General features: G+C 41.6%; 1 protein-coding gene across 2 annotated transcripts in view; it reads left to right on the top strand.

Annotated features, from left to right (window-relative positions):
• The first annotated feature begins 3217 nt into the window (after positions 1 to 3217).
• MAP7D3 (MAP7 domain containing 3) overlaps positions 3218 to 13524 on the top strand; it is a 34694-nt gene continuing 24387 nt past the window's right edge. Inside the window, exons 1-5 of one of the 2 annotated variants that reach the window (XM_062183877.1) lie at positions 3218 to 3350; positions 7063 to 7161; positions 7256 to 7339; positions 8430 to 8593; positions 11598 to 11712. In XM_062183877.1, coding sequence (XP_062039861.1) covers positions 3278 to 3350; positions 7063 to 7161; positions 7256 to 7339; positions 8430 to 8593; positions 11598 to 11712 — 535 coding nt within the window. In that variant the 5' untranslated portion in view covers positions 3218 to 3277. The remainder of the gene's footprint in view (positions 3351 to 7062; positions 7162 to 7255; positions 7340 to 8429; positions 8594 to 11597; positions 11713 to 13524) is intronic. The other variant, XM_062183878.1, reaches the window with a different exon arrangement.

Genomic DNA, 13524 nt, shown 5'->3' on the forward strand with positions numbered 1-13524 from the left:
GACATTATGAGCCTTCACTCCTAAATTATTCAGCATTTATTTCTTCAGACGAAGAACATTTTCCTACATAGCCACAATATCATTCTCATATCCAAGCAATTTGACCATAATGAAATATTACCTACTATACAGTTCATATTCTAAATATACCAATCATCCCAATAACAAATGCCCTTTAAAGTTACTTTTTTAAAATCCTTATTCCAATCAAGGATCATGCATTGCATTTGGTTTCCTTAACCCACCTGGGATCCAGAGCTCTTTCTGATTTCTATTTTATTCTTCTATGACATCAACATTTTGAAGCATCCAGACTAATTGTTTTGCAGCATATGCACAGTCTAGATTTGTCTGGATGCTTTTTCCTTTTTCTTTTTCTTTTAAACTTTGGACTTCCTTGTTTGCTTTTTTTTTTTTTAAGATTTATTTATTTATTTGAAAGTCAGAGTTACACAAAGAGAGGAGAGAGAGAGAGAAGGAGAGAGAGAGAGAGAGTCTTCCATCCTCTGGTTCACTCCACAATTGGCCACAATAGCTAGAGCTACGCTGATCCGAAGCCAGGATCCAGGAGCTTCTTCCAGGCCTCCCACGTGGGTGCAGAGGCCCAAGCACTTGGGCCATCTTCTATTGCTTTCTCAGGCCATAGCAGGAAGCTGGATTGGAAGTGGAGCAGCCTGGTCTCGAACTGGTGCCTATATGGGATGCCGGCACTTCTGGCAGTAGCTTTACCCACTAAGCCACAACGCCAGCCCCTGAATGCTTTTTTCATTATTAGATTTGAGTTCAACAACTTTGCAAGAAACTACAAAAATGATACTGAACTTTTTTTTTTTAAAAAGATTTATTTACTTATTTGAAAAGCAGTTACAGAGAGAGGGAAACACACACACACACACACACACATGAGGAGAGAGAGAGAGAGAGATTTCATCACTGGTTCACTCCCCAAATGTCTGCAATAGGCAGGCTGAAGCCAGGAGACAGGAGCTTCATCCCACTGTCCTGCAAGTGCAGAATCCAAGCACTTGAGCCATCTCCTACTTTTTTCCCAGGTGCATTAGCAAGAAGCTGGATGGGAAGTGAAGCAATAAGCCCTGGAACCAGTTCCCAAATGGGATGCTGGCATCACAGGTGGCAGGTTAACTCGCTGTGTCACAATGCCAGCCATGATACTGCATATTTCAAAATTTTCTGTTAGTGAAGTCCCAGGCAAGTTCACCAATGCTGAACTTATGTTTGTTTATTTGTGTGTGTTTTGCTGATGCCCTAGTTATATGTGTGTCCTATTAATATTCATGGCCAACATCAAGGATATCATGCAAAGCATTGATCTGTGTAATTTCTGAGATGCAGGGCTTTGGGTGCTACAATGCCAAACTGGTTTTCCCCCTCTAGTATTAGTACACATCCTCACCAGTTCTTCTTGTTCACTCTTTAATTTCTGTCAAATCTGTAGGTGTTATGATCTTTTTATTAGCTACTAAGAGCAACTTTTCTTCTGTCTATTGGCCATTTGTGTTTTCTCTCCTATGAGAGGCCTAGTTATAACTTTGCCTTTTCTCTGCATTTTGGAATCTGCTCTTTGCTTATGTATTTTTATATTTCACATTCTGGATAGTAATCATTCATAAATTTTATGTCAGCTTTCATAAAATAGTATCATTTAATGCTAGCTGCGTGGACACCACAGTGAGATATTTTGTTTACAAATTCCAGTTCTGTCACTTGCTATGTGACTCTGGATAAATGATTTAACCTCTCTGCTTTAGTTACAACTGTAAAAATGGGACTGATAAGGGTGCATCCCTCATAGGGTAATAGGGGGACTACACGAGGTAATAGATGTTATGTGGTCAGGGCAGTGCCTAGCACATAATAAAATACATATTTGCTGCTCTTTGCTTCTTCCATTTTGTATAGCTGTCTTGTCATTTTTAAAAAAAGTTTATCTATTTAGTTGAAATGCACAGTTACACACAGAGGGGTAAAGGGAGAGAGAAAAATCTTCCACCTCCTGGTTCACTCCCTAGATGGCTGCAAGTCAGGAGCTTGGAACTCCATCCAGGTTTCCTATGTGGGTGCAGGGGCGTAAAGACTTCTGCTGCTTTCCAAAGTCCCTTTGTAGGAAGCTGGATTGGAAGTGGAGCAGCCAGAACTCAAACTTGAGTCCATATGGAATGCCGGCAGGTCTCAGGCAGCAGCTTTACCTGGTACGCTACAACGCAGCCACCCCTACCTTGCCATTTCTCATTCTGAGATTGAGTGAGCTCATCAAAGGGTGTATCCTACAAGTGATCTCCTGCCCCTTTTTGGGGTCTCCACCATATCTGCAACTCCAATAATAAACTGCTTCCTTATAACCTGTGTCACAACACACAAGTAACAAGGATGACTCCACCTTGAACGGGCAAGTGCTTCAGGCCAAGTGAGATTTTCCTTGTGTATGGGTAAAAAAAAAAAAAAAAAACAATCTGCAACCTTGAAGGGCTCCCCTGCACCCGCCGCACCCAGCCCTTAGTGTGGAGAGATGAATGCCAATAAGACCTAACAGTGTCATGATTGGTTCTGCAACTCTTTAAGAAAGTCTGTTCACAATGGGGGCCCTGGCTCCTTGTAGCAACCTGTTCCCCTTCCAGTGTACCCCTGGGCCTACTGGGGCTTTCTTTGTGTAGTGTCCGAAAGACTAGAAAACTCGTGATGTAAGCGCACACGAGGAGGTATCGCTTGCACGCTCCTTGAACCGCTAAAGCTGGAACTTTATTGCGCTGCCAGGTAGATGTCATAAAAGGACAGAAATTTCACACGGCCACACAGGTCGCTGATTGGCTGGCGCCCAGGATGCTGCAACAGAAAGGACCGAACGTAGGAGAGGGCTTCTTCAGAACCGGGAGTGGGCGCCCAGTGGATGCGACGAAGCGGTGCCTGAACAGCCGCGCCGCCAATACTGATGGTCCGAAGTGGGCGGGGCGGCCCCTCCGGGCCTGGCCCGCCGCTCCACCCCTCTCCACCGCCCCGCCCCATCCCACCCCGCCGCCTCTCCCTACCGCTCCGCCCCGTCCCGCCCCGCCTCTCCGCCCCGCCGCCCCGTCGCGTCCCGCCCAACCTCCCCTACCTATTGCTCCGCCGCCGCTACCCACCGCCCCGCCCCGCCCCACCTCCCAGCCCAGACTCCCCGCTGCCCCGGCCACTGCCCCCGCCGCTGTCCCTGCGGAGGCCGCGCCAGCGCCTGCGCAGTTCGGTCAGAGGGGCACCAGCAGTTCCAGCCCGGGTCCGGGTGATGGCGGCCCGCCCCAGCGCCAGTGGCGGCGCCTGCGGTGGCACATCTTTAAGGGGGCTCCGAGAACAAATGGGTGAGCGGGCTGGCGGCTCGGACCCGTGCGGGGGGCGGAGTTCCCGTGGCCGACTCATTGGAGCTGGGCGACAGGCGCCAGAAAACTTTCCTCCTGCGTCCCCTCGCGCTGTCCGGTCCTACCCTCAGCCCCACTGGAGCCTCCTGGTATCGGACTGGAATGGGGAGTCCTGGGCCGGGCGCGGCGGGGGGAAACGGTCACCCAGCGCCACCAACGACCGAAGTCCCGCTGCTCGTGGCAAAAGCCATGCGGGCGATGCGCGAGGGAACTAACGGGCGCTATGGGCGCAGGGACGGGACAGGGAGCTTCGAACCCCGGACCCCGCGAACGGACTGCCTGTCGTTCGGAGCAGCGAAAGCCCATGCAACAGTCGCATGGGCCTCTCCGCTGCAGGCACCCGCCGGGAGGGACCCCGCGCGCCGGCGCCGCCTTCGCGGCCAGGGCAGTCGTTCGAGGCACGGAAAGTTTGAGTTTTTCCCAACCCTGGGCGTTCTCAGCCTCTCGGTCAAGGTCCAAGGAGGAAGTCGCTGGGGAAGGGGTGGGGGGGGGAGGTTGAAAGTTGCATTGAAAGTTGGGATGAAACTTGGCTCTCTGCATCTCCTGATTTGCATGCTGTAGCCCGTGATTTCAACAAGATGTCACTTTTCATGGGACATTTTGCAGTCCCTAGGCTGAATGGAAAGTGTCAGCCATTCAGAGTGCTTGCTCCTCAACGGGTCCCATCTGCAATAAGCTTTTTACAGCCCCCAAACCTCTAATCTTCCAAAGAAAATTGGGCACCATAGTGCTTAAAACGGGAGCCTGCTCTGCTACCTGAGCAAGACAGTATTTCTTGCTTGTGGGTGGTTGGTTGCTTGTAGCTGCCTTTCAGGTTAGTTCCCCCACTATGACCGAGAATCAAACGGTTTTATTGATATTTGTTGAAATCCTTAGGGCCTTTATGCACTTACGATTAAAATGTTTAGATTGATTGAGATTGAAAAGCGATGTGTTACTGAAGAACACTTTAAATCTTCTCTCCGCAGAACGTCAGAAGCAAATACACTTTCTTCATTCCATAAGGAGAAAGCAATGTTGCTTCTAGCTCTAGCTCACAAGTCGCCAGGAGATTTTGCAGTGAATTGTATTGCTTATTGATGCCTGAAGTTCTCTGACATTGCTTTATTTCAGTAATTTAAATTAAGCATTTATCTGTTGAATGTTGGAAAGGATTTTTAAATCATACAGGGAGCAGTTGCTTGAATTCACAGCATTTCTAGCCAGAAACTTAATAACCAGACCCAAAAAAGCTTACACCCTTGCTGCCTATTTCATATTAGAAATGAAAAACATTGCATGGTCTCACCATATTCCCCAAGGGTCAAGGAGACCATGCAATGTTTTTGCTCAAAGGTCAATTTTGTCTCCTGCTGGGAGCCTGGCTGCAAGAGTTAAAATGGTATCCTGAACAAATAACTTACCTAGCTGATTAGTACAGCCGCCATAAATTTATATATGTATAAATGAATTATTACATATAACTATATGTATGCATTCATTGAATTATGGTCAATGTGCATAGCACTATGCTAAGGCTAAAATATACTTATTTTGACAAAACACATGTTCATATGAAATGTTTTTAGACAGAAGTGTTTTCCAATTAACTTTATTTGACTAATTCAACCCATTAGCATATGAAACTCAGCCACTGATTTGTGACTTTTCCTTTCTTGTTTGTCTAAATTCACAAGTAACTTCTTAGTTTAGAGTAAATTATTCAAATACTATTTTCTACAAATGCAAAGAAAGCTACTAAGATTGCAAATCAAATTATCATAGAATTTTAGAGCTGGAGAAACAGTAAGGTTTCTTAGTCCAGTGGCCAGAGGCGCACCTAGAAAACTCTGGGCAGCTTCTATCATTTGAATGTGTACTTGAATGGCAAACTCTGTTTTTCCAAATAGCCATTCTGTTGTAGATCGCTTTAATTGTGAGAAATTTGTGCCAAATTTTTATCCTCTCCAAGACATGCTGTCTTCATTTGGTCTTGAGGATCTGCTATTTTTCTCAGCACTGAGACTTTGTCTCTGTTTTAGGCAAAAAATCTGTGAATCTGCTTTACTTTGTGGTTCCCAGATTGCAGATTTCTTTCTTTTCCTATTTTTTTTTACTTAATTAATGCTACTTTCAGTAGGCTTTCTAAACAGGAAAACGGTCTGTGCATAAGCAGTGCTACAAGGGACTTCATTTTCTTGTGCTTACATAAGAAATATTGCAAGTGGGAAGTCCAAGGAACATTTTAACTTACAGAGTGTATTGAAGAATTTTTAATACACTCATGCTCAAATTCAGAAGATAATTGTGGTCTACAAAATCACCAGTATATGAGTAGATTATTACAAAAGCTGAGAATAGTCTTTAAATTTAGCTATGTCCTAGGTTATCAGAGCTGTTAGGGCCTTGGGATTAAAAAACTCATTTTTTCATCTTTTAAAATGGTGATCCCTATCATAGCAACTGTGATGTCACTTTCAAGGTTACCACTAAGATAACTCCCAGACAGCTTTCCTCATTGGCAGCTAGCGTGTCAAAGTCCATTCATTTCATTTGTGCAAGGACAACAGCTCTATTCCCTTGCTTATTTTATCTACCCATCTTCAACTGTTATGTTTTTTCTATAGAAACCAGATTTGCATGCAGTATCATAGGAACATATTTCCTGTGCTTTTAGACTAGGGTAAGACAGAGGTATTATTCAGGTTTTCCATACTCTTCCCTGAATTTGGGGACCTTTCAGATACAGCCATACATGGCATTAAAGGTTCAGGGGTCTCCTATAATGACTCATGTGTGTATCATGCTGGAGTTTTCATTTTTCTTACTTTCCTTCCAATCATACCCCCCTAATCTTATACTTGACTGTTAGTGAACTTGATCACTTTTCCATCTGCTCACAGAAAACTTATGTTAGTACCTTGTCTGATTTCTATTTGTTTGCCTGACATACTTGTGTCTAGAATGTTATTATTTCTTAGAAATTCCTTCTTCTAGACATGGATTCTCGCTTCACTTTAACTGTGGATCAGAATAGAACTTTTAACAACTACAGATGCCTGGGCATCAAACCAAAAACTGAGGGAGAGGGAGCATTGCTGTTTCTTTTTGAGTGACTCCAGTGTACAACTAGGGATGTAAGCCCCAATCTAGACTATTTATAAATGTTCTCCTTAATATTGGGCTCAATCTCTGAGGATCTCTTTACTAACACATTGCCTCCAGATTCAGATCAATACATTCTTCACCTTTGATTTTCTAAATTCCCAATTTATGGTGAAACTGATTTTTTCCAATTCCTTGCCAGCTCAGCTTTACTAATGTAGTATAATGTGCAGTATCTTAGACATTTTTGAAAGCTGTTCATCATGGGCTCTTGCTCATCCCCAAGCTTGGGCTAGCACTGCCACTATCAACTCTGGTTATCTTTGAATCCACAAATACCCAGCACCTGCATGGGAATCATTTTTATCTCTTTATGAAAGTACCGTTGAACATCATAAATATCAAATACATCTTTGTGGTGGACCCAGATTACTCAGTCAAGATTTTACCATATTGAGGCCATCCCCATGTTTGTCATCAGAGATGTAAATAGCTGTAGCTTGCCAGCTCCTTTGTTAGCTATTTGTCTTCTTAATATCTAATCCCTTTCCCTTGTCACCCTGTATTTCAGTTGCTGTAGCACAAGCAATTGCTGACGAAAGACGAAATCAAAATCGATTTACTCCTGTTGCATCCCAACATTCAAATCTAAGGTCATCATTTAAACCAGGTATAATTTCTACAATGATTTGATAGATGTCAGAGTGTCCTATCTTTAAAATTCGATAACTTATTGATGTTTAACTATATTCATTTTCTTTTAGTAATAGACGGTTCTGTACTCAAAAATGACACGAAACAAAAATTGGTAAAAGAACGCAGAGAAGAAAAGAGAAGACAAGAAGATGGTATATTTAGACATTTTTAAAATCAAATGGGATGGATTTTATGTTCATGTTATATATTTCCAAAGTGGTTTTACTTACTTTTTCTAATATGTTCGTATGGTAGATTATACTTTTTATACTAGTATTAGATTAGATTAAACCTATGTCTTAGACCCCATTTAATCCACTTGCCAAGCCAGGCAAAGGAGGCTCATGAGAAACCTTCAACTCATTGGTTTCATTTGAGAAAGAATAATTTCTTAGAGCTTTAATTTTCTGAAAACTCATTTATGAAAATTTCTTTAGCATTTGTGAAAATAGGTAGAAAATGATTCCAAAAATGAAAATAAACTGCTAATAATCTGAACATGGATAAGGTGTCATGTCACTGATTATTATGATTCTAAAGTATGACCTTGTATAAATTAGGCTGGAAATAATCTTTCTTCAAGTTGAGAGTACACTTTTCAACTAATGTATCTTTCTTCTTTTATCTCCTAAGTCCCCTTACAAAATGAGCACTCTATTCAAATGCAATACAAGTTATCCGTTTGAAGCAGGAGAGGTGGAGAGAGCTTACTTTCTCTGGGAGAGTGTTTTATGACTGCATGCACTCTCTCTATATTGGAAAATGTTATGGTATTCTGGAACATACAGGCCATTAATGTGCAACCAGCGTGTTTAATGTGATCTGTATAGATGAGCACTTTGGAAGAAGTTTCTGAGTAGAAGGAAACAAAACATTTTGGCTGTGTGTTTTATAAGCTCATATCTTAATGCACAACATATTTATCAGATAGGGCTTGGCTTCAGCTCAAGCCAACAAAAGTATCACATAACAGAAAATATTTTTTTTTCTGAATTTGGAATGCTGGTTTGGACAGGACGAGGATCATCTGGCTTAGGTAATCCAGTTCTCTAAATGAACACACAGTGAAAAATGGTTCTCTAGTGGCCACCTCTACTCACTTCTATAATAAATCTTTCATTACTAGCACAGGTTATGTAGTGTGAAGAGAGAGAATAAGGTCTGTTGACTTTTTTCCTTCTATCTATGTGTAATGTGGAAAACTTAAATATTCACCCTGAGAATGTGTGTGAAATATTTCAGCCAACAAGGAAACACAACTACTCGAAAAAGAAAGGAAGGCCAGGCTTCAGTATGAAAAGCAGATAGAAGAGAGACAACGTAAACTGAAAGAACAGAAAGACCGAGATGAGAGAAGGAGGATATCTGCGGAAGAAAAAAGGAAGCAGAAACTGGCAGAAGAACAGGTATGCAGTTTCATGGCCTATCCAGCAGGTGTCACAGTGTATTGCCTGGCTTGGAAATATGTTTTTTCCTAGCCCTTCTCTGCCTTGACTAGTGCTGTGGGAAGGGAACCCATCCTAGCTCTATTTCTCCTTTTCTTCATCTTCCTGTCAGCATTAGAGGCTCTGGCCCCACCCTGTTAAGAGAGCAAGAACTGAGACCCCCACACAAGCATCAGGAAGGAGGAGCCCTGCAGGTCAGGGGCAGAGTACAGTGCACCTCCAGGACCTGGTATCTGTGGCTTGGAGTTTGCTCCAAGGGCTGTCTCTACTACCAAAAAGCCATTACTGCTAAGGCACAGCCTACAGAATAAAAGCAGATCCCACCATGCCACCATCTGACCCTCCCTGATACACCTCCATGTGACCCACTGCTCACGGAGCCACTCAGTTGTCTCTGCACACTTGCTCTCCGGGCCATGCTCCCTGGCTCCCTCTGGTGGACACTGCCACTCTGCCTTGCCTGACCCTGCCCTTCTGTTCCTCATGTTTCCCTCTCCAGATTGGGCCATCCTCACCAAGGTGTATCCTGCTTTTTTTTTTTAAGATTTTATTTATTTATTTGAGAGGTAGCGTTACAGACAGAGACAAGACAGAGAGGTCTTCCATCTGCTGGTTCACTCCCCAAATGGCCGTAATGGCCGGAGCTGCACCCATCCGAATCCAGGAGCCAGGAGCTTCTTCCGGGTCTCCCACGTGAGTGCAGGGACCCAAGCACTTGGGCCATCCTCTACTGCTTTCCCAGGCCATAGCAGAGAGCTGGATCAGAAGTGGAGCAGCCAGGACTTGAACCGGCGCCCATATGGGATGCCAGCGCCACAGGCAGAGAATTAACCTAGTGTGCCATGGAGCCGGCCCCATGTCTCCTGCTTTGTGACGCTTCTGCTCTCCTCTCTTTCTGGGATGTTCTTTGATGTTGGTCAGGGGCTTTGTCTTGCCCTCTTTTCCCCCCATCGCTCTGTGTGCCACATTTTTCTCTCATAGGTCACTCTCTTTCCTGCTGGTATTTTCTGTCTCTTCATTCCTGTGACTGTCAAGTGTCCCTACATGAGGCTTAGTCTGTCTGTGCTTCTCTGACATTGGCCTGTCTCCACCACAGGCAGCCCACTTTTCTTTCTGCTTTCTTTGTCTCAACTACTCTCTGGTTTTTCCCCATTTCGCACTATCTGCCTGTCATTCTCTCAGCAAGTATGTATTTTTGTCTGCCTCTCTTGTTGTCTATTGCTCTAATTTTTCTATTTCTTTTCTTCTCCTTTCTTCTTTGGTCCCACAGCTCCCCGTGAAGGCTCTTCTCTTTGTGTTGTCTGCACTGCACACTTGTCCCCCTTCCTCACATGCCCACTTGCCATGGCCCTGGCCCTGCATCCCATCTGGAGAGTATCCTTATTCTAGCACCCATGGCATGTTCGTTCCCCATGCATGCTTTGCCACCTCTCTCTTTCTCTTTCTGAACCTCTTCCTGCACCTGTATGTCCTTGGTGTGTTTCATGTGCCAGTATTTGGTAAACTCTCATTCAGAATTGCAGTCACTTTCCATCGTCCTCTGTGAAACACCCGATTTACTTCTCTGTGGTGGAGTCTATGGCAGAGAAGAAGATGAGACAGAGCATAAACTCAGTAAAGGCAGTTCAAGAACCAAAGAACACAAAGTAGAATACTGCGTGCAGAGGAGTAAAGTGAGAGAGGGTTCCTGGAGGAGAGTCCCAGGAACTGAGAGAGAGAGGAGAGAGAGAGAACACCATCTTGGAGAAAGAGGAAGCTGAGTGGGCAAACAGGAGAGAATGCATATGAATGACCCTGAAGACAGACACAGAAGTCAGAGGCATGGTGGGAGAAGGGGCAGAAAGACAAGGAGAAAGGGCCAAGGAGAACCAACTCCATGGGTATAATGTGGGTGTAAAAATGTATATTTCCAGCAAGCAGAAAAGATCCCCCAACCTAGTGGCGCTGAGGAGTGGCAAGTGTGGAAATAGCAGGAAAGAACCCGTATGAATCAGAAATATTTTAGTAAGACAAGTTAATCTTTGGCTTTAGTCTATTGTAGTTTTAAGTCATTTAGAAAAGCCTTCAATTAGAAAATTTAATTTTCAACCATTTCTATTAGATATGTTTTCTTACATTTATCCTACCATGTTTACCTTTGCCCTCGGAGAAATGGTGAACACATTATAAGGATGATGTTGCTATGAAACGGTTGTTGTCAGGGAAGAATAGAAAACCTCTGGTCTTGCAGTTGATTTGCCTGCCAAGTATAGTCCGTGGTATGTGGCAGTGCAGGCAGGAGAAATAAGAAAATAACTCATTTCTAGAAGTGGAGTTGTTTTGCCACAGTGTGGCTTTTAATTTGTAGAGTTGTTCTTCTGACCAGCTTAAACTGAAGTTGAGATCAAGTCAGAGATACTGGTTACCATTTTTGATATTTTATTTGTTAACACCAGAATTTAATCTCTTTATACATGCGGGTATAGTAGATGACACTGGTGTAGATTTCTCTTACACTTGTGTTGATTTTTTCCCCTGCCTCATTTTATAAAAAAAAAAGTGACCTTAAAAATACATTCCACACCAGATGCTAAAAATGATTGAGGGAATCAAGCAGAGGAAGAGTAATGTAGGCAACTAATGAAGCATCAGGTGTGATTAGCATACCCCAAAGTATATTACTCTGTACAGTTGCTAGAAACAGACTACAAGTTTGTCTCTAAATTTCCCAATCATAAAAGCAAAGAGGAAAGCCCGATCAGTTCTGCAGAGCAGAGTCCATAAAATAAAGAGTGAATCAAGAGAAGCACTGATACTGCTTGATACCTAAGCCGTGTCTCCAATTATTTTAAACTTTTACCTGATATGAGAAATGTTTACCTGATATTCACATTTGATAGTAAGATTGTTTTATAAACTACAGATCTAAATTGTATTAACTGTTATGATGGATATAGAAAAATGTGTTGGCATTTATTTTAAATAGGCCAAGTTTAAAGCTGTTGTTCATCGCACTTTGGAACGGAGTAGTCGTGTTGGCCGTCAACAAAAGAGGTGGTCATGGGAAAGCTCTTTCCCCCTGGACTGTGACAGCAAATGCGGTAATTAATTCCTTTGTCAATTTTAAGCTCATTAATGTGCATGTTTCAATATTGGCTATCAGTAGAAGGCTGCATTTACAACAAAGTTTTAATCTTTTTAAACAAAAATGCTATGTAAACACCAACTTTCTATCTACATTTTCCATATGCCAGTGCAAAAGAGACAAGTAAAACTTTATATTTTATTTAACTTAGTAATATGCCCAGAACCTTATTTCAATTTAGTATCAGCATAAAGTGAAGTTACTAAGCTTTACACAGTTTACCCCATACATAAAAAAGAAATTAAGTCTGTCTCTTTTGCTGATTCACTATAAATTTTCCTCTATGTGGACAAAATTCTACACCATTTTCATAAAACATAAGTTAGATTTATGGGTTTAGAAGGAATGACAGACAATGAACCTCATTCACCTAATGAATGCATATGCCTGCTGGGTATTGCTACATCATGAACATTTGTCTTAGCCAATAAGGATGTCTTCTTGAAATATGATTGCAATAAATACTATAAATTTCTCAGTCAATAAATGGTCTATATCTACTGAAACCCTAGAATATAACTGTTCTGTTTTCAGTAGACAAATCCCCATGTCATTTACAGGTCTTCAGAACTCTATTGGCCTGAGCAAATAGCTATTTCATATATTCTAGTGAATTGCAATGTAATGAAACCAGTTCTTTCTACATGTTTTTACACTACCACTACTTTAGATTGTGGAACAATAACACAGTTCTTCACATTTTTAATTTTTTATAATAAATTTTAATATAATCACAGATCATTAAAACTATGTCAGATAAGCAACATATTATTTTACAGAGATGATGACTATTATTTTGCATTTTTGTCAATATAAATTGTTATTTTGTATTTTTTTATTGTTCACGTTAGGTGAGATTGTTGGGCTCAGGTAACTCACACTGAAGCATATTTTGGCCAAAAGACATTGTCTTTTTAAGTGGCCTAATAATTTATTTTATGTTAAAATAAATTCATATTCTAGGTAACTTATTAATGAGATTGTGTTTTCTAGGGACTGGTTAGACTACTCCTGCCATTCAATGTCCATTAAATATCATGATTATTACCTCATTTAAGAAAAATAATAGGTATTTCCATAAGTTTGTGGGAAATGGAATCAAATGACAAATATATTTTGGTACAAAAATTTGAAATTGATAATACACATTTTCCATGAACTCTTTGAAATCCCTTTGTATGCCTAGATTTCAAATTTATTTTATGCCAAACAAACTCACTTTTTAATTCCATTTTTCTATGAACTTTTTGAAGTACCCCCATATATTGGACTATGCAGGGTTATCTGCTTTACCTGTTTGTTTTAAATGAAATGAAGTTATGTACTATGGATGTTTCAAAGCCCTGTTTGTTCCTAGTGTTTCCCCTTCTAATTAGTATCCCTTACTTTAAAAAAAATCTATACCCAAGTGTCTGGCAATGAACATTACTGGTTTCTAGCACATGCTGTATCTCACTCATAATTGCAAGAGAAAAAAATAGGAATAACCTTGGCAGGACACAGAACAAACAAATTCCACGTAATTCCCTCAAACTTAGCTATTAAAAAAGACAAAGACATATTACTTTTGTGACTTGTGAATTGAAAAAGGCATAATTATAGTTTGAATTAAATTTTTAGCGTAAATAGATACCATGACATTTTTTGAGCAATGCTGATTTCTATTAAGTTCCAGTACAGCAAAGAATCTGGATACTGTTTAAAGTATACGTAATTGTCACAAGGGTTAACCTAGTGGAGAAGTTTGCATTTTTATATGAGACTGTAT

Source organism: Lepus europaeus, chromosome X (assembly GCF_033115175.1).
Source record: "Lepus europaeus isolate LE1 chromosome X, mLepTim1.pri, whole genome shotgun sequence".
NCBI classification, from domain to species: domain Eukaryota; kingdom Metazoa; phylum Chordata; class Mammalia; order Lagomorpha; family Leporidae; genus Lepus; species Lepus europaeus.